Source organism: Macrobrachium nipponense, chromosome 4 (assembly GCF_015104395.2).
Source record: "Macrobrachium nipponense isolate FS-2020 chromosome 4, ASM1510439v2, whole genome shotgun sequence".
Taxonomy (NCBI): Eukaryota; Metazoa; Arthropoda; class Malacostraca; order Decapoda; family Palaemonidae; genus Macrobrachium; species Macrobrachium nipponense.
Window position 1 is genome coordinate 100,697,362 of NC_061100.1, and position 22,745 is coordinate 100,720,106.

General features: G+C 33.7%; 2 protein-coding genes across 5 annotated transcripts in view; both read right to left on the reverse strand.

Annotated features, from left to right (window-relative positions):
• The window catches only part of LOC135211046 (uncharacterized), a 33,779-nt gene extending 31,795 nt beyond the window's left edge, over nucleotides 1-1,984 (reverse strand). For 2 of the 3 annotated variants that reach the window (XM_064244100.1, XM_064244101.1), the window contains exon 1: nucleotides 1,811-1,984. The gene's annotated coding sequence lies outside the window, so the exon portion shown is untranslated. The remainder of the gene's footprint in view (nucleotides 1-1,810) is intronic. The other variant, XM_064244102.1, reaches the window with a different exon arrangement.
• Nucleotides 1,985-4,846: 2,862 nt separating this feature from the next.
• The window catches only part of LOC135211047 (putative inorganic phosphate cotransporter), a 70,910-nt gene continuing 53,011 nt past the window's right edge, over nucleotides 4,847-22,745 (reverse strand). Inside the window, exons 10-14 of one of the 2 annotated variants that reach the window (XR_010313607.1) lie at nucleotides 22,208-22,341; nucleotides 21,072-21,179; nucleotides 20,456-20,583; nucleotides 19,978-20,138; nucleotides 4,847-10,684 (exon numbers count right to left, since the gene is read on the reverse strand). Coding sequence is in view for 1 of the 2 variants with exons in the window: in XM_064244103.1 (XP_064100173.1) it covers nucleotides 20,099-20,138; nucleotides 20,456-20,583; nucleotides 21,072-21,179; nucleotides 22,208-22,341 (410 nt within the window). In the remaining variant the exon portion in view is untranslated. Of the gene's footprint in view, nucleotides 10,685-13,738; nucleotides 20,139-20,455; nucleotides 20,584-21,071; nucleotides 21,180-22,207; nucleotides 22,342-22,745 lie in introns of those variants that run through there. The other variant, XM_064244103.1, reaches the window with a different exon arrangement.

Sequence of the window (22,745 nt, forward strand, 5' to 3'; positions counted from 1 at the left end):
CCCGTATGCTGCCACATATAAAAGAGCAGTAATCGTAAAGGAAGCAGTATTGTAAGTTAGGGAAATAAAAGAAAGCCGTTAAGATGGAAAATAAGCAAGGTGTGATACGACCTCCAGGTTACTTGGAGAGCGTGCTAAAATCTACGGTTAAATAGAGCGTTGGTGACCGGTTTCACCAACGAAAATCAAGGTAAATACGCTGTATTTTGTTAAAAATCATTGTTCTGTACTGCTTAACATACACGTTATTTATTTTTAACATTTTCCTTCTAAAAAATAACTCATAAATGTCCTATCCTAAAATTCCTGTAGCTTTAACTCAAACGCGAAACACCTTTTTCAGACCTTTTTAGGCTCTTCCTACAGTTGTCTTACCACCACCCCCCCCCCCCCAACAATAACAACAGCAGCAACAACAACAACAACAACCACAACAAGATTGACAAAACAGTTTGTAGGTTTACTCCCCGAGTAAGCGAAAAAAAAAAATAAACATAAAAAAGTTCTAATGGCTCTAGTCCAGGTCATCCGCTCAACCCCGTCAATATGAACACAGACATTAAAATGGTTATTTTCAAAGTAAGCGGGATTGGAAGTGAACATTTTTTTACTATTTCCGGTGTGTTTTAAAAACGCGTCTCAAAAACGTTAAAGTGGATATGGACGACAGAGGGATGAGGTAGATTCTTAATGTCGTCCTTTTTTGTTAGTAATTTGGTGATCATCGGAGATGACCCAGTACCAGAGACTAGTTTGTACTACAAGTGGCTTCAAAATTACTCCTATTTTTTTAATATTTCTAAAATATTTTCTCGAGGGACTCTACCCCCCCAACCCCCCACACCTGTTTAGTCAAATAAACCTTCGCCCCCTCCCACCGACGGCCCCCAACTCCAAGCAAAAATGAAATGACGCCCCTTGTCGATAGCTTATCTTGTTGACTTGCTCTGGCTGATATGTGAGTTCATAATGACTGTCATCTTTCGTATCTATACTGAAATCACTCGTTCATTATGAAGGTCTTTCAAATTTAAATATATTGTATACCTTTAGAAAGGGAAGCCATTTTCGTATATATACTAGTCTACCGTTTGAAGAAACCGAGAATCACTACCAAATCTTAAAAATCACACCAGATCCATTGATATTTCATACAGTTTTACGAAAAGACTCTTCAATAATTATAGAAAGGAAATACTTTTATCGAATCTCTTTCGATAACCGAGAACAAAAATTCAAGCAAGGTTATCGATTATCGTGCTTAGAATCACCACGATAACAATGAGAGAGAGAGAGAGAGAGAGAGAGAGAGAGAGAGAGAGAGAGAGAGAGAGAGAGAGAGAGAGTGAATCTTAAGTTCTTTATACTTATCTTCTTAAAAATTAATTGCTATTTCTCTCTCTTTTCCTGTGCTTCGTAAAGAAGGACAATAACGGGAACAAGAGAGAGAGAGAGAGAGAGAGAGAGAGAGAGAGAGAGAGAGAGAGAGAGAGAGAGAGAGAGAGAGCATTTCAAACTCTCATTTGTACAAAATAACGTAGAATGAGAGTATTACTGTTCACAATTTAGTACACGTTAGTACCATTAAAAAAATCTACTTTTACTTTAAAAAGCTATTATACTAATTATAAATGCATAAATGAAATAAAATCATGCCTTCTTTCTAATAGAGAAAACTCCTAATATATAAAAAAAGCTTACTAATAACTCGACATCTATATAAAACCAACATGGAAATTTTATACTAGACACAAAACTATTTACATTGTCGAAACTAAGCCTACAGGTTGTAGAAACAATAAAGCCTTACCTTTTAAAAAACGTCGACAGTCATTAGCAAGCAGTCAAGCACATATCACTGATAGGAGGATAATTCATAACCTGATCAGTACTAATCCAAGGTTATGGACACCCCAATAGGCCTAGTATAGGACTATCAAAATGCACTCCGTCTTCTTCAGTCCACAAGTAGCACTGAACTTTCATTAATATCATTCTCCTGCTCTTCTTCCTTATCTTCTGCCGAAACCAAATACTGCGTTATCTCTGACCTTCTGGAAAAAATAAGTCATTATCGATGACCTTATCAGTGCTCGCGTACTGATAAAATCTTTTTTTTAGGAGATTTTCAAACTTTCAGCTAGAAAGATGGGAAATTCGACTTTGTGGTCGGATCTGAGGAGCCATCTTGCATAATCGTCATCGTCTGGGGGATAAGAAATTGTCTTTTTTATTATTATTTTTTAATTGCCAGGTTCATTTGCATATTTCGAGTTCTTTCTTGATATGATCGTCTGTAGTACAGATCCTGTGATCATTTTTCATTAACATATCTGTATCTTTAATACTTCACTTTATAATCTCATTTTTTTTGTTTAGAGGTAATGTCGATGATGGAAATATATGTGTATGCCTTTTTATTTTACCTGACAAATATTTTAAGAACATTCATATATATATGATATATATATATATATATATATATATATGATATATATATATATATATATATATATATGCTTATATATATATCTATAGCAACTGTTTTAAACTATGAGAAAAGGCTCATTATTTATCATCCTCCACGAGAAGCCATTTTCTTCTTCTTATAAGCAAAAATCTTGAGCTTTAGTCAGAGTGTGGTTTGATGTAAATATTATAAGACCCAGTAAAAGACTGGATTAACAGTCTGAAGAATTAGTAAGTCTGCGTCAGGCCAGACTTTCATAGATCAATATATAGTCTGTAACCACAGACATTTTGCTGAACAGTATATAGAAAGAGAATGCATTACGAAAAATATTAACGTTAACTTCAAAGTGTTCGTGAATTTTCTAGAATGGTTCTGGCTGCAAGAAATAAAATTGCGTTTTCTTCTATGATAGAACAAAGGCGTTTTCTCTGATATTTCAATATATATGATGCCTGTTTTATGATCATAATCTACTGGGCCAAGCAAAGTTTTAGGTTTATTATTACTATTGGTTATTATTATTTAAAAAAAAAATGCGCCTTAATCATATGGAGCAAGTCAAGCTTCCAAAGAATATGGTACTCAGAGTTGCAGACTGGAAATTTATCTGAAAACTATTTCTTTTAAAAAGTCATAAATCTATTGCCAAGATGAATACTCTCGAAAATGTATATTTGAAATGGAATTAAGATAGACATAGGCTTATGTTTTGCGTGCTTTTCTCTACTTAGATAAATAAATATCACGTTGAAATTACCATTTGGTGAGAATAGAAAATGTAAATTGAATTGAAATCAGTAAAATGGAAAAGACCTTCCCTCTTTAAGGAAAGGACTTTGCCATAGAAATTCGTACAATGGCATCCTTGATAATATAGGAAGTGTTTGGATAGACCTACATGAATTTGCCAACGTCAGTTAATTAACAGGCAAAGACTTAATTGTTGTAAACAAGATATAAAATGCGGAAGTCACAGTAATTAAAAAGCAGAAGGACAAATATGTAAAAGAAACAAAGAGAAGAGTAGGTCTAGGTAGTGTCTATTTTTCGATCTTCGCTTGTGTTATTCGCTCTTTGCTCTCTCTCTCAATGAAGAGGGTGTTACTAATATGAGAGAGAGAGAGAGAGAGAGAGAGAGAGAGAGAGAGAGAGAGAGAGAGAGAGAGAGAGAGAGAGAGAGAGACTTCCCTGCTGAACTGTGTTTAAGTGGAAAAAGTCTTTAAATGTCATTACACTCGAACTTCAAAGGTAAACGTTTTCATAGAAAATTGGCAAGTGACTGCATACAGTGTATTAATTCCATATAGTTTTTTTATAGATTGATTTTCTGTATGTGGTATACAAGTTTTTTGTGTAACAGAGAATATTAATATTCATTTAAGTCAAATGTTCTATGGATCTTCCAGATGGGATAATAAATCTATAATGGTCATAATAGACCTATAGCAGACCTGGGATTCTGTGATCCAACTTTGTTAGTTTGGAAGGTCGTAAACTAAGCTTTCCATACTCAGTTTTCTACTGCAATACACATCTAACACTGCAAACAACCTTTCGTAATGCCTACAGTACACCACTGATGGCACTAATCCTTTAAGGGGGTTCTTGATTTTGTGCCACACTTTTTCTACAAGAGTTCTACTACAGATTATTGATGGGTCTACACGTTGTCTCCATGACATTATTCTTCCTTGTTTATAGGTAACTTATTGTGTAATCCCTGCAGAATTTATAGTACATTGCTTTTAATGAATCAATTCTTTTTAGTACCATAATCAATTTTTAGTAAATTTCCCTCTTGTAAAGGCTCTGATTTGTCAGCTTTGAGTTTTCTTCGAATTGACTATGTTTGTTTTATTTATACAGATCAAACGATAAAGGTACTTTGTTAAGATTTGTATAGGATAGGGTATAGACCTCATGCAAGTGATTCTGATAAATCTGATGATAAAATAGCCTCATTGTGGTCTCTTACATATTAAAAAGGAGGGCTTTGCCTTATGTGCAACTGGTAGATCTCTCAGTCAGCTCTATGACTATATTGTGATGAGGAATGTGTTCTGTGGGATTATTTTCTAAAATAAAATAAAAATTTGACCATTCTTGCTGATTTATAAGCCACATGTTCCACTCATTGTTTGAGTTCATGAGCTGGCCTACTATTGAAGAGTAATTTCCTATCATATAATAGAACATAGTGTGCAAATTTAACCTGACAAGAGTTCCGTATTAATATGCTCAAATTTTATCATACATAAGGCCTGTAGAAGTACAGTATAATAAATACTATTTATGTCACATAACCTTCTCAACAATGGCAGTTTCAGTGAATACTAAAGACAGCCAATCTTCCAAAGGTACAAAGAAAAAATATTAATTCTGAAACTTCTTTATTCCAAAATACTAAAAATTCTCATCACTTACAACACGCAACAAGTCATTACCAAAATCACTCTGAAAAAAATCCATAATTTTTTATTTTTAAATTTTGTTTCATACAGACTTCTTATTTTACTTCAGTGTTTTTGCTCACAGCTTGACCAGTTAGTCAGTAGTATCATTTCTAGAAAGAAGTTCAAGTTTTATTCTCTCAAGTGAGTAACTTCCACCCTCAGGTAGCTCCCTGCTCCTTACGGCTTCATCTGAAACTTTATTCTAAGTTATAGTGAACTGAAGCTGTATTCTGAACAACAGCACTTAAGACCTTTTTAGCCTTTCCTGTACAAGAACATTTAGGAGACTTCATACTCGATCAAAATGAACGTCTAGGCGTCCTTCTCAGACGCTCCTGCCCGTGTGGCTTGATCAGTTTCTATTCTTGCATTGACATAATCCTGACTTCTTTGGTATGACTGTGTATATCAATTGTGCTTTAGACTGTTACTTGGCTTCCTGCAAATGCCAACGTGTCTCAAGTCTGTCCTGACACATTTGTACAAGTCATTAATCTTTTCTGTCATCTGACAAGAACGTCATACATCTGACCACATCATAATTTTTTTTTCCTTGTGTGAGGCCCCAGTATCACTCACTGCACATGAACTTGTGGGCTTATTATAAGGTGCTCTTGTATTTGATACTTGCAGTGTGTCAAGATCACATATCTTCACAACAGTATAGTACCTGGAAAATGATCCGATAAGCCACCAGCATTTGGCACGTGTGATGTGTTACATGTAAAGCAACCATAGCAGCCTCAGAGTTGTCTGATACTTCATGCCATCTGCATGAGCTTGTACAGCTACCTGTGACACAACTTGCCAGTGGTTGCCTTACAGTTGCCTGATGAGCCATAGTTGTTATGCTCAATTCATGATAAGTAGTCTCGGTACCTTGCCCTTGTCACAGCAAATCACTGTATCCTTGGCACCTATTGCTCTTTTACAGAAACTCTTCCTGCACTTGCTAAGAAACTAGGCCAACATTTTCCAAGTATTTCGAGCTCAACAAATTCATGAATTTCAGATTACATTCGATCTTGGCTCCAACAATAAAGAAATGTATAACTTAAAGTTTTCTATTAAAGAGTTCAGAGATGTTCCTTCCTTAACTGAGGTCAGTGCCCATGAGGTAAGATACAATAGTATATATGAAATGCTGGGTATCTTCCAGTAAATCATAAGATCTTTCTTTTGGTAAAAAATAAATAAGATATGGAAGACTAGTATACTACCCATGAGCTGGAAAATTGCAATATCTTCCATGCTTAAAAGCCAAATACAGATGCCTTATAATCCACTAGTAACATACCAACTACTCTAACCAATTGTGTCTGCTATAAGCTAATGGAAAACGTGATTAACACAAGATAGTTTGGAATTCGGAATCTGAAGCTATACTTCCTCAATCCCAGTTTGGTTTTTAAAAGAACTGATCTAGACCAACTTCTTAAATCATATAATCAAATTCAGCGAAGTTTCTCAAAGTAATGTCAAACAAGCTGTACAGAATGATGTTGGTGAAATGACTAGATTCACTGACACTTTTATCAGACAGATTCATAAAAGTTAGAGTAAGAAACACTCTTTTCAACCATTTTATTCAGAAGGGAATTCTACACAGAGGTAGCCATAGAACAGATTTCTCTATTTGTTGATGACCTGCAATTGATATACTGTAATGAACATCAGCTGGTAAACACTTGCAAAAGTTAAACAGTGTCATCAGTAAATAAGTCGATGAGCATGGTAGTACCCACCTCAACGTTGAATGGTACTATTTCACCTTATGAAAAGGAAGAGAAGTTGAGCATAATACTTGACTCTAAACTCACATGGTTTTGTCACTCTGATGGCCTGAAATTAAAGGTCAAGAAACCTTTACATATTCTAAAAGTTGTACCTGGTCTTAGTTGGGAACAGATAAGAAGTCATCATCAAGATTGTGCAATTCACTTGATATGTTCCAGCTTGAGTAAAAGAAGCTGGTGACTTTCAGAGATTTGGTGGACCAAAATCACCTAAACCTTTTCAAATCAGATTAAATGAGCAAGTTAATAACATCTCTCTAAGAGGCAAAAGATCCAGGAAGTTAAACATGATTGTATCCCACCTTGGATCATACTTCAAATTTCTCTTCGCCCAAAATTCTTTGCGCATAACACCCCAAGATGAGAGATAAAATCTAAATTCCTTAAACATGATGATGTTCATAAAGATTATGTAAAGCTACTGAAAGAAAACAGTGTAGGATGTTCTGTAACTCATGAAAATGAAGGATGAATTATACTGTCAACTCTGTACTTAGTACAGTTGGCAGCATTAGTTACAGTGAGAGAATATCACAAGTTCTTTAAAAAATGACTACTCCTTCACTGTAGTAGTGAGCAATAAAGCACAACATAAAGGTGGTTCATCCATTGTATGAACATTTTAATTAATTTTGTAAGGAATAAAAGACAAGTCTCCATAAAAGACTGAAATAAAATGTTTAGTGGAAAAAGATATTTGAATGTTAAGAATTATACATGACAAACCTAAGAACTGAGAAAAATTAAAGAATGACTGAATCCATAACAATAAAATTTGTACAGCACAGTACTAAAAATTACCAACACCCAGCACATTAGGGAGGTAATACAAGTACTACGTAGTTGAAAATCACACTATATGAAAAACATGAAGTTCAATTTAATGTTAAAGGTAACCTTAGCCATCCCCTAAATCGCTGCTTCAGCATCTTATCACCTGCTTTAAAACACTTTTATGATAACTATAAATATGTACTATATCATAATTATTTGCATTAACAACAAACAGTGAACAATGTATTCAAACACCAATGGCACACGTTGAACTATACAAACTACTGCATAGGAATTATATGAGAGGGGAAACTTCTTTTTTTTTTGTCAGTTCATGACAGCTAGACGTAGCAAACAATAAGGACTATGATCAAACATCGTACAATATTATAGTTTCTCACTGTCAAGAGTCTTTGTACCTGGTTCGCAAAACTAAATTCTATTTAGTATTAGAGTCCTTGTCAGAGAGAATCTGGATGTACACAAAAAAATGTGCTCTTGGAATGTACAAAGTCACAATGGACATAAGCTAAATACATGTAGAACCTAGAAACATTACATACTGTACTTTACTCTTACATTATAATACATTTTTTAACATATACACACAAAGCCAAAATTTGAAGATTTACAGCTGATTCTTAAATTCTGAATTAAGTCCTTCACACAAGTTTTGTAAAATGTAAATACTTTTTATTTTAAATTCTGTTGATACAGGTACTACTCTCATTTCAATAAACAAGAAAATCTATACTGTTTAGTATCACATCTAGATGTATGGCATACTTCCATTTCTGAATAGAGTCAAGGTATTGTTACAGCCGTTTTGGGCTTACATAGCTTAGAAATATGAGCAATGTGATAAGATTAAAATTTTCACGAAACTACAACTAAAATATAAATCTTTTTTCCAATTATTATAAAACACAAACGTCTAAAATATAAATACTAAAAGTATTTTGCAGTCTACATGGAAAAACCATACAAATTTTGCCAATGACTTTTTTCAACAAAATGAATTCTATGCTAACTAGGAGAGCTCTCAAACACCATTATTATTCTCTTAAAAGGAGCAAAAGATATATAGTATAATCCTGTATTATATCTATAAAACAATGTTAAACACATCATGAACAATAAACCTACTTAAGTAGACATTCCAAAACTAATTATAAAAACTCTCACAAAATTTTATAAATCTTACACATACTTAACCTATATATAGCTGATAAGATCTATAAAAAAAATAAATATCAAGCATAAATATAAAGCATTGCTTTTTACCATACCTGTGGTTAATTATCAATATTATATTTATCAGCAAAAAAATATCACCAACCTCAACCCCACCTCTGGATTTTGAAATCCAGTCAACATTTACTAAACCTCACTAATATGTATTATGTACTGTGACTCATGTATCTGCAGTACGTATCATGTAACTGAGAATATATTACAAAATCAAAGTAGCAAAGATTTACATAATTCTAACCTAATTCAAATCGTCCCAAGTTATTTCATTCACTTTTGTGTTAAAAAAACAGGGTTTGATGTAAGAAAAAGGGATTTTGACGTAGGAAAAATCTATTTCTGGGCGAGGAAGCCGTGTCGCCCAGTGAAATACGTCTCCTTTAGCACTATTTCTAGTAAAATATTGCTATAATACCAGAGAACTGCTAAATTGGACATGTCAGAACTCTCTGACTCGCTCACCTATATAAAAGGTGTCGGTATAAACCTGGGGCGGGTGTTAAACACTACCACAGCAACCCCTCCAATTAGCCTTTTCCTCATCAAAAGCCCCTAAATATGGGGAGCTGACCCATAGGTCACACCCTGCTACCCCGTTGTACTAGCCACTGTTCATCCTCAAAGTGAAGTGTATTTCAAGTTTGGCCACATCATAGCTTGGCAGCAGATCTTTCCTTTTGCACTTTTATTATTCCGAGGCAATCACTGTCTTTTTCACTCAATGTAATGCAAGTTTACCTAATTCAACTGGCCCTTATCTATATTTGTGGGGAATAAAATAAATCTAGACTGGATTCCCAGTATGATACAAAGATTTGCAGTCTAAACACAAACACAACAGAGATGGAAATAAAGTCAACACTCAAAAAATGGTGTGCAACTATGATATTCAAGTTTCCTCAAAACTATGTAACTGCAGTAAATATAGCTCATCTACCATTTACTTAACCATTTTCCTTATACATATAACTCAATACGTAGTACACGAGAATGTACATTTTTATTGAGCTTTTCAATATGGAAGAGTGTACTCAGTATAATGAATAGAATAAAAATTACCTGATAAAAGAAACACATATTTTTGTCTGGGCTTTCATATAAACAAAATATTGTTTTCATTTGAAAATTCAAGAAACTAATGTGTTAAGAGGTGAATTTACAATGAAAAAGAACTTTCACGTAATTCTATGTACTAAAAATATAGCTGACATAATAATATGTCATATGGTAATAACCTAACACCACATTAATATATACAGTATAAACTTGAAAACATATAAAATAATCAAGCTCCAATAACAATATCCTAAAGCATAATCACAATGTGTATTTATAATCAGTCAGTCAACTGACTGCTCTTTATCATCAAAATTCTTAGTCAACAGTCAATTTTAAGATAAAGAACCCGTGCAAATGCTCTGAAATATGTAGGTAAGAAGTAATGCATTAAGAATTTAAAAATTCAGGACCAAATGAAGAACAATATGGTGCACTCAATAACCTAGTGGAGAACAAAACAACATCTCATAAAAACATACCGGTCTCACTAATAAATATCAATTTTTCCCTCAATATCTAATATTGGGACAAAATTAAGAAATCCCACACCCTTGATCTAAGGTAAGATACCCATATCTATGGCATCAATTTTCAATATATAGCATACTTAATTTCACCAAGTGTCAAAGTGAATACACATACAGAAAATCTACATAATCACACCTATAAGTGTAATTTATCAAAAAAGAAAAAAATGCATCCAGAATTGGAATCAAATACACAAAATAATAACCTGGATATCAAAACATGACAATGGCTGAAAATCAGAAATTTTCAAACCATTACACCTCATTACTAACCTAGGTAGGTAGGGTGACCATGCATTGAATTGACAACTAAATTCCAGGATCTTCAGTTACATGGCAGGCAATTGCTGGCTGAAAAGAAGCAATGCCTATATACATACTGTGTAACTAATATAGAATCTTCAGCAACTGATGTCAAAATTCACACAAATTGACATTAGTATCAATGATATTTAAAGATAACATATTTGGATAGATATACATAACCAAAACTCCAAAACTGGCAAAAGAAAGGGCAGTGACACATGAAGATGAATTAGCATAAAATCACACGATCAGAAAAGGGTGCTACAAAGCATATTTATCAACAACTAGCCAGCATGAAAAAATGAGCATGAAAGCAAGGCAGAATAGGGCTCCTCTACTGGTGATTCTTCTAACCATCTTAAAATATTATTTTCTTTACACCTAACAATCTCCATTTTGGTCTATAGCCTTTGATCAGGCATAATGGCATCAGTGAAAGCAATAGGTTTGCAATTTTTTAAAGCAGAAAACAAAATCTAAATAATCTGGAATTTTGTATGTATAACAAATATTTATCAAGATCCAGCCCCTGCACATGAATTATGCTGACAGTGTGCACACCACAGAATGTATTAGAGGTTCTTTGTGCATTCTAGCAGTCTCACTTGCATTGCCTCCTGACTTTTACTACTTTTCATTTCATAAGTTCCCTCTGGTCTCAATTTACTTTACAGTCTAACTTCTTCAGTTTTAACATTTCATTTTTTATTTTGATTTAAGAACAAATCCCAATGAGCATCATAAACTTCTTGACTATAATAAAACGCATACAGCTATCATCAGAAAATACTGTCATCCTGGTATAATATCAGTAAAATGTAATAGTATCTCAGAAGTTTAAGACAACTTCAATTACAAGTTAATATGTAATCACATCAAACTTCTTTAATGCCATCACCTACATCAGCAGTTAAACATGCATAGATAAAATTCTTGCAGAAAATATCTAAGCTGCAAAGGAAAAGATACTCAATAATCAATCCTGTACCTTAATATGAATATAGCAGCACTTCAAACAATATAAGTGTAGGTAAAAGCAAGACTTTTAATTTTGTGCATCAAAACAAACAAAACGATACTTCCAATCAGTAGTGGGACATTATGTCATTCACAGAAAGCAGTTAGGAATCATGGAAATCCTCTAGAAATACTGTACTGTCCTTAAAAGTTCAATATGATAAAAGCATAACCACTACTTGAACTATTTACAATTATAGTTAAAGTACTATTTTAAAAAACCAAGAACTCCTAGTAAGGAAGAAAGTAAGCTGCAAGTAAGTCTGAATACACTGTTCATATTGAAATATGAGTTACAAACTGGAATCCAAAAACCGACAGTGATGTAGATACAGGATCCTAGTGTAATACAAAAGTTATGTTATAAAAAGAAAAATCAAACACGCTTTACTGCTCTGACTCAATGATAACAAGAATATCAGTGTACTGTATCACTTCAAGCAACAGCTAGAACACTAATACTGTGCTGTGCAAAATAAGCTTGCTTATCTATAGTAACCCCGTATCTTAGTTCAAAAGTGCCTTACCTTTCATCAAAGACTGTCCTACCTACAACACTAAAAGCGCTTTGATTTTAGTGGAAAGGTGTCCCAGAAGAGAAGTTTTTAATTCCAAATGGAAAAATAAAATCTGACACAGAAAACAAGTGTTTAAAAATGCACACTCTCACAGGTTAGTCACATTGTGAACATCATGGTAAGAAGCTTGATTTACCATACAAATACTTTTATCATCAACTGTTATACCAAATAATCACCACCCTTTTCAGCCATCAATAAAATGACAAAGAAATTTTCTTGAAGACTTTTTACCAGATTTTTCTATGCTAAAGTTATATGAACAAAAATCTTACATCCATTTCGGTTGTAAGCAGGCAAGGTTGTATAATTTATTAGGACAAAATTTCCCAAATTTTATATCAGGTACACTAAATTAAAATAAAAACGATCCATCTAAAAAAACAAATGTGGTAGCCATCCTCCTTGATTTCGTAATTTCTGCTAGAAGGTAGAGAAACACACAGACAGTAGTACATGATCCTAGAGAATGAGAAATAAATTTCTCTTATTGGGAGGAAATACTGCTCATACATCACAGAGAAAAGCATAACCAAGAAAGCATACAGTTTTTTATAAGACTAAAAAGTAAGTTCTTCATTATATCATAAAGTTTTTTTAAGCAAAACCTTATTAAACAATGTTCAGTTCATATTGCATACATATGAACTATCTAAATAAAAGCAATGCTAGTAATAAGCCTTTCTGAATATCAATTATTTCACAAAGTCATTAATGATTCAGCAAAGGAAGTGTGTAAGATTTTCCTTTACTGTTCGTTTCATTGTTTGATATTTTGAGTAACATAATTACAAGATCACTGTACAATAACACTGATCATTTGCACTATATATGCCATTCATCGCACCTTTTACAGTGGGACCATGAACGTGTACCAAATAGCACATGAAAAAAATTCAAATAAATCGGTCCCATAATGAGAGAAGATGAGAGGAGAGAGAAGAGGAGATGAGAGAGAGAAGAGGAGAGCGATGAGCTGAGCAAGAGAGAGAGAGAGAGAGAGATTGATGCTGTACAGTACGTCCAAACAATTAAATTTTACTTAAGTGCTGTAGTTTTACAGCTTGATTATTGTCTTTCACTCATTATTCTAAGGTAAATTGTGCACTATGTACAGCACAGTGCATACATGTGGTTAATAATATAATTTTGTACAATATTTACTGTGCATACAAGATGGATCTATACTATATATGAATAAGAAAGGGCTCTAGCAAATGTGAAGTACAAGAGCATCATACACATCCACTACCTTTCAACATTATTCATAATCTCGTTGCTGTATTTTCCTTTTCTTGCTACTTATGTACATTCACCTCATTCATTATGCAATTACTACAAGCATTACATAATGTGCAATGTCTTTGGATATCCTACTGTAACAAAGTTCTTAAATGAAACATTTTCCTTGTTTTGTTGCTAAGCATTTAATTTAACCTTTGAAGAAAAGACAACATGAATCATTACTATCTCTTTGGATTCTATGCAATTATTTTTGTTGGTGTATATTTTCATGGGGTAGCCATCTTGCAAGGGTTATGGTAAGATGGGTTATGGTAAGATTCTTTTTTCTTCCCTCTGGATGTATATTACACCTCCTTTGGATGTATCAGTACAAATGATTGAGAGGTTATGGCATTTCATTTGGCCTTAATACTGACAATGTCCTACATACTAGTCTTATTTTTCCGATCATGCGCTTTTTAAAAACAAATATCATGTGCATTAAATACTTGTTATTGAGCATTAGGGTGGTTTTTAGTCTTATTAATCTCTACAGAAGCTAAACATAGTTCATAGAACCACTTTATGATAAAAAACTGTCCTTAGAATGCCTTAGTGATATGAGTAATCTGTTGTAATACCTAGCTATGCTATATACTGTTCTTTCCATTGAAACTGGTTGCCGTGCTCATAATCTTCAAACTTTATTAGATAATTTATAAACAGACATTCGTAATACTAATACATACACTATTCAAATTGCATTGTTACTGATACAGTAATGCATAAATCTGATACAACTGACTATGCCAGTTACAAATACTACATACGTACTGTGAACTGCTGCACTGACCAAATTACAATATCTTACTGCTTTTAATTTTTAGACTATAACTTTTGATCCTTCTTCAATACATGAAAGCACTGGCATCCCAATATTTTCACAACACTTTTCCATATCAATAATTTTAACATACTAAAAGCAGGACTTCATGTACAAAAAATTATTGAGACAGCAGACAGACTAATTGAGTTTTAACCAACTATACATTTCTAAACTGGACTGGTATACAAACCGTTAACAAATCTCAATACAAGTCTGCATAATCATCTCATATTTTCCTGTTACACAAGAATTACCAAGTGGTAACAAACAGTATGCTACTGCTCTACAAATTGCAACAAGTAATACTGAAACGTTTGCTTCATATTCCAAAAGGCTATACGTAAATGCTCCACTAGAATTGATAACCTATTCTTGTGCACCTATTACTACCAGCATGATTTCCTACAAACATTATTCTTGATCCCAGTATATCACTGTAATGACAAGGAATGTTTAATATTTTCTGAATCTTGTAAAATAAGGAAAGCCTAACTTTTTACCATTTACCAAATTAAACATGTTAATTTTGAATATGCAATAATTCAAGACTTACCTGTATGGTTCTCATCATAAAATTGAAAAGTCTGATTCCAGAAGAACAGACAATGACATGGAATTCAGGTTCAGCTACAAGGGATCATATTTCAAAGTGATGACTTTTAATCATCCATATGCACCAAGTAAAAAGAAATGCCAGTAAATGGGCCTTGTGAGGAGGGCATCACATGTGACTATGACAATCAGATCACACAAATCTGTATACTGTACTCCTCTGAACTCCATGAAAAATACCACAAACTTTTGCATTTTTCCTCAGTAAAATTAAGTAGTCTTCATCTTCAAACAAGTACATACAGTGTCTAAAAATACTTCATACAATGTAATGAAGCAGTTGTAAAATGAAGTTTCAAGCTACCACTTACAATACCAGAACCAGCTCTTAAAAAGGATACAATCTTAGCACAGACTGTAAATCAGCACTCATTAACTTTCTGTCAACTAACACTGCACTTACTACAAAAGTCAACAAATGACTACAGTGGGCCCCCCGTATTCGCGTTCTCCGGATTCACGGATTTCTCTTGGGAACATTTCCCCACATTATTCGTGGAAAATTTGCGCATTCGCGGTATTTTTCTATGAGAAACATCCACAAATTCCTGGTTTTTTTTATCAATTTCATCATAATATGCATTTTTTGTGATAAAACTATTAAAAAAACCAAGTACGAAAATTTTTAGTGGTTTTCCTTGAGTTTTAACTAATAAAATAGGCTGTTTTTAGCGTATTTATAGGGGTTCCAAACATTCGCGGGTTCTAACTATTCACGGGGGGGTCTGGTACGCATCCCCCGCGAATACGGGGGAACCACCTGTACTCTCCTTTTCAAATTCCTTTTTCCTGCGATTCTCAAACTGATTCCGTTTCTCAAAGAATGCAACTAAAAGTTACAAATAGTAAACTTACTACCAAAAATTACATGTGAATACATGTGTTATCATAACAATATATATACACTAAAGTGATGATTTAGACAAAACATGGCAAGCACTATAACGTATGTATGCAATCCTGAATTAATTTGCTAGTGCTATCCCTATTAAATCTATCATCCAACATTACTCTTGTTTTCTTGTAGTTGAACAAAAAGGTGCTTCACAGTTTGGCTAAACAATCTGATAACCTCAAGTCTTTAATCAATAGTTTATTATTATTATTAATAGGTGTTAGTTTTTCCAGACCTCTGAGTCTCAAGTAGACTCTTCTCGGGCTGGTCAATCAATAGTTTAAAAAGCCCCAAGACACTGAATGAATGCACCATGGAAGCAAGCATCTTGCTAAATGTGCTTTTCATCTCCAGACACAGAAACATAAACCAACCCTTCCTATCAATATAGTCTGAATACTAAAAGTACATTGATACAATTATGAGACTTATTTCATGCAAAGTTTAACTCATATATCAGACTATTTATCTCTGGCTGATTTCCACTTTTAATTAAATAGAAATAGAAATAGATTGACAGACTTATCTCTGTCAATGATGATTTAGATTTCTTACTGGGCATCACAACAGGCACAGATTATCATTAATGCTCTAAGTTAATTCATCCCACAATCTACCTTAAAAGCTTTGATTTCCTATGAACAATCTAATAAAATATCTATATATAAAATACTCTATGAGCCATTAAAGCACCATTTAAATACATAATATTTCATGAAAAATGAGATTTGTGAATCCTATTATCAAAAGTCTAATAAATCACTCCCCACTAGTTCTAGCAAAATCGCTTGTATTTTACCTACAAACTTAGTCATAATCTGTTGGCTACAAAAATAATTATATCAGTATCCCTTCCTTTTACCTCTGGTTTACATGCTCTCCACTCTCCTCTTATCTTGAGCACTCTAAGTAAAGGGGCGACTATACACCATCAAAATACAATGCATGGAGGAGAATACAAATCATCTGCAAGCACACTGAACTGAGAACAGAAAAAATCCCTCAAGAAAGTCGGAATTCACTTATTTAACACATATTTCATATTGTGGGTTACCTGAATCAATTAAAACTCAGACCCCTGAGAATAAACGTTTAAGCACATATTTCATTTCGTGGTTTACCTGAACCACAATGAAAACTTGACCCCCTGAGAATACACACACAATACCATAGTATGTTGATAAGTTTGACTACCAGTCATTTTTGCATAGCTGGTTCCTTACTTGCAAAGTTTTATAAAATTATCTAACCAATGTTTTTCATATTTTTACTAATGAAATACTGAAAGGTATTCAAAATTAAATCAGGCTGCTTTTGAAATTTTGGGAAAATTATAGTAGTTACGATTCTGTATCAACTGCAGACTAGTACATTCAACAGATACAGATTATATTCTGGATTTCATGGTTTCATGATGCAGTCAGCCATCTTTAATCCAGCCACCTTGGGACTTGGCCACTGCTGACAACAGAACTTGTGGTACTAAAGATACTGACCTATAAAACCCTTAATGAAAACTACATGTAATCCTTTCTGTACTTAAATGTATCAATCTGAGTGACGGTGACTTAAACAAATATACAAAACATTAAAAGACATTCTAGGTGAAACATTTTTGTATCACAAAGAAGTGATTTGAGGGAATAATTCCACAAGTACACCAGGAGCTAAAGAAGGCCTAAATATCAGTACTACAGTAATCAATGAATTCACAGATTTTGAAGTGAACTCCATAGTACAGAAACTCAAGAGACAGAAAGCTTTGGGCTAAGATGGAATCACTGGAAGTTGTAGGTACTGAAGAAAGTTAACCTGAGTGGAATGTGATAACAATGGAAGCATTGTGCTTAAACAGAACTCTCAACAGGCTGGAGAAAGAAGTTGATAACTGCTTTGAAAAGGCAGAAGTTATACAGATCATACATTTGTGTTAAGGGAGATGTGCAGCAGAGTTGAAAGTTTGAAATTCCTCTCTCATGGGTTTTGTTGATTAAATGAGGCCAAAGCTGTGGAAGTTCTTGTATCACTGTGGCATTCAGGATAGAGTTAGAAATAACATATTGGAAATTATCAGAGTTCCATACCCTAGGTAGAGAAGATGATAATAGCTTCGATGTTTCCTTCATACCACCCTAGGAAGTACATGAGAGCATCAGCTGGAACAGTTGGAAGACAGAAACCTACTTGAGTGAGAACTATGAGATGTAAGGCTGAAGATCAGCTGAGATTTGTGGACGACAGAGAACAATAAAGACATGGTTGGAAGAATCTCACAGAGGCCCTCTGTAACACACAGCATTAGAAGAGATGATGATGCAGAATTAACTAGAATAAATAAAATGTTTTAATTACACTTTGCAGGTAAAATAAAGAGAGACAAAAGACTGGCAAGACGCAAGAAAATAATAACCTAGAATTGTTTAGTCTACATCCAGTCAGCTCATTTTGCTGCCTTCCTATCCCTTCCTATCTAGAACATATATATAGAATGCACACCATTTTGTACAGAACAAACAGTATGAAAGAGGTACTCCAAAAAATAAATATATCATAATTTAATCAAAACTTTTATAATAATAATAATAATAAATAAATCTGATCAAAAACAGCGATATTTTCCAATATTTACTTGTTAGAACTGTTAATCAGTTTTAGCACTTAACCTACTGCTATTGCAAGTGGTTCATGTGTTGGTATCAAATATGCCCGGCTATATGTACAGAAAAATTGACTTTAAAATTATTTGCAATTATCATTTATATTCAAAACATCTAATAAAATATTACAAATACAAAAGCAGTAACCATTAGTAAGCAATGATCATTAGCTCTTAATGCTATGTGATGTTGTGTTAATAAGAATTGTATTGTTTATTATCAATTTCCATCAATAGTTTTTTACGTCTTTTTATTTTCAAGCACAAAAGTATGTTATGTTAGAGCCCCTCACAGTATTTGACATTTTGAAAGCCTGTAGCAATAATAATGTTTCCAAGAGCAAGGTAATCTAACCTTCTGCCCTGCATTTTAGGTTTGTCAACTCTACAGATTCAAACAGAAAGAGACCACCTCCATATTTCTGTTCTTTATGATTTACACAAAAAGGACAACAGCCCAGCCTTTTTTTTAAATAATTCATTATGCAGCGCAATAGATTTCAACTATTGATCTATTACAAAAGATTTTCAACTGAAATAATAGTTTTCAAACATTGCTCTGCCTCAATTTATGAAATCGTAACTCTGATTCAGGTCTTTTTGCGTAAAGCTGATTAGCTGACTTAGTTCAATAATTCTTGTTATGGAAAGTGTGAAGAGAATAAAACTGCTTTGATACACCTATAACTCACTTAAAGCTTTGCAATGTACATACAGTTATTATTACCCACAAATCCTTGCTCCAATTAGGCTGGTTAAATTACTGTCTTTTGGATATGCTGAAAGAGCTTGAGTCACTGGTCTTTTAATGGACAATTTTAATATTACTGTACGTAGTTATATCATAATTATTGGTCTGCTGGATGACACCCTAATACTACATAAAAAAACATACGTTGACTCCAATTTTTCAGCAACACATCTGGCTATTTATCAAGAAATGTTGGCATCTTAATACTGACAATAACAGCCTTGGTAGCACTTCCATAACCAAATACTACTAGCAGAATCTTCAAACTGTGCCGGATTGTGGGAGCTGCCAAACTACAGGGTTCCTTATTAAAGAGATCTGACCGTTCTATCGTATATGAATACTGATGGTTAATTACTGAAGTTACATATTGTAATTATTTACAAAATGAAAATATAGTGTCCATGATTGTAAAATGTTTGAAAGACCTAAATTAATAATTGCAAATTTCCCTTGACCTTGAAGTGAAACTTTCAATAGTACAGTGAAAATGCATTGAAGCCAAAATATATTTCTGGCAGATGGTATATACTACTACGCTCTTGAACTACACTACGATTCCAGCAACTATGAGACATCTAGAAGTACTATTTGACTGGCATGTGAGCAAATTTTTACCGGGTACTCTAGCATTTATTTCAGGCTTCAAATACATTCGTTATACAGTGCTTACTATGTATAATTTATGGTTATGTACCCTTAATGTGGACTGTACTTACGTGATTACAGTTAAGTAGATAGGATTGTACTTTATTCAAATATGGGTCAGTTCATCAATATGTTTGCGAAGTACATTAAATTTTTATTGCAGCCACCAACTGTAACAGATAAATTTAAATCTTACACCGTTTTCATCTCTGTGATTTCCTTAACTGGTTTTCTGAAAAAAAGGAAAACTATTTTGAAAATCATTCAAAGTAGGCTAATGTCTTATTGCGATCGCTACTACCACACATCGAATCATATTATCAATTCATAGGGCACTTATTGAAAAAGTTGAAACAAATAAGAATACAGTTTATGATCAATGAGGAATCTAATTTTTAATAAAACAAATTAATTTCTTCTTACAAACCCATCAACCATTTATGCCCACACTTGTAGGCATCAAATACAGACACTGCTCTCATCTGTATAAAAAACAAAGCAGCAGCAATGAAAGGGCAAAACAGTTATAAAATAACATACGTAACAAACCTTTTCTCAGTGTGTCCTTCATTCCAAGGTTGAACATCTGACGACATATAGACAAGGTAAAGAGAACACACCACCAAGTAAACCATAGAAACCAGCTGGAAGACTTCCCGCCACTGTCCCAGAGTTTGCTGTTGAGTTGAAAAAATATTTAAAACCAAATTTGGAATCTGAATAACTGGTTCATAACGTAAAGCCATTCTAAATATCTGTAATACCATTACTATAGTAAGAATACAATAGAATACAGAGTTTAAGCCAAAGGCCAAACACTAGGACCTATGAGGTCATTCAGCGCTAAAACAGAAATTGACAGTAAAAAGACTCGAAAGGTATAACAGAAGGAAAACCTCGCAGATGCACTATGAAACAATTGTTAGGAGAGGATGGAAAGTAAAGTGGAAGAAAAAGAATATGAAGAGGTACAGTAAAAGGAATGAAAGGGGTTACAGAAGGGATATTGCAAAGAACCTGAAGTAATGCCTACAGTGCACTGCATGAGGTGCACTAATGGCACTAACTCCCTGCGGGAAGTACATCTTTGTCTGCTTAAAATATTTTTAATAAACTAACCAAGTTAACGATACTGAAAAGAATTTTGTTATGACTGCTCACTTACCTGGTTATTAATAATTGCTCCAGTAACAACAGGAGCCAAAAAACCAGGAATTGTTGCAAGAGTGTTAGATATTCCTGTTAGTGTTCCAGCAAAATTTGGAGCCAATTCCTGAAAGAAGTTTTGATGAGCACTGGGCAACTCAATTGCAAAATGTTGGTATTTTAGTCATTTACCATAATAATAATTATATACATAATAAGAAATGTAGCTATCTTGCCAGGTGAATATGTCTTACGAAATACGTGTACAGTCGCAGGGGACACCGTGAATAGCTAAAATCCACGAATACTCAAAACCCCTCTAAAAAGGGTTAGAACTGCTTGTTTTGTGAGTTCAAACACAAAAGAAAATCTCTGAAAATGCTTATACGTACCTGAGTATTTTAATAGTTTTATCACAAAATAATTAGTGAATATTTCTGTGACAAATACTGCGAAAATGCAAATTTTCTACGAATAATGTGCATATATATTCCACAGAGAAATCCGCGAACAGGTGAGTCCGTGAACTGCAGGACCATAGCGGCCATTGACTGTAATCTGTGCATTTTACAAAATCAATCTCATTTTACATTTCATCTGATAACTAATAAAGGTATATACAGATGAAATACTCTACTAATAACTTCTTTTCTCAATATTGTTACCTAAATTAATTAATCTGAGTATTGTGATCCACAATGTAACTGTATCAAATCTAATGCCTTGGCCTGAATTTTCAAGCCAAGGGGAGATGACATGAAAAAGGCAATCTGTTTGAGATTTCACTCCGTTATAATTGCTAATAAACAAATTTTTACACTATATTAATAAATCAGTAAGGTGATGATAAATACATTTGATTAATACAGTACAGCTATAACCATCTTTGAGTATTATTATTATTATTATTGTTCAGAGGATGAACCCTATTCATATGGAAGAACCGCATAGGGACCATTGACTTGAAATTCAAACTAGAAAAAATAAATTAACAAATTAATAACCACACATAAAAATGTGAGTCAATTATTACAAAGCAAGAATTGTATGTGGATGTTCATCAGCATTTACATTTCCAAAGAATTTAAGGGCCTAATTCAAGGGAACACCCTTTCATACATATTAATAAGAAATAAACTGGCCGACATTACTTACCTGGAATGCACAATGGAATCCACAGAAAGTCGCCCCAGAAGCTCCTACAGCAACACAAATGAGGGCAACAGCAAGTCGACCATTACATCCCGCCCAAGGCACAAGCAACACAGACACCATGGGAATATAATTACCTGCCAAATAAACATTTCTGCAATGCACTAACATTGTATTGTACTGCTACCCATTCAATAAACATCCTAGTGAATTACAAAATGAAAACAACCCTCCCCATATATAGTAGAACAGATTATAGAATATTTAGGCCAAAGGTCAAGCACTGGCACCTAGGAGGTCATTCAGTGCTGAAACTGACAGTAAAAAGGTTTAGAAGTTGCAACAGGAGGAAAACCTCAGAGGTGCAATTTAAATCAGTGGTTGAGAGGGTGGAAAGGAAGATGGAAGAAAGAGAATATGAGAATACACACCATACTGAATTCTGTACTAAAAACGACCCTCTTAATGTATAGAAAGTATCCTTATTCATGCTTTTAATACTGACAACATGAACACCGCTACACACTCAGAGGTAAAATGT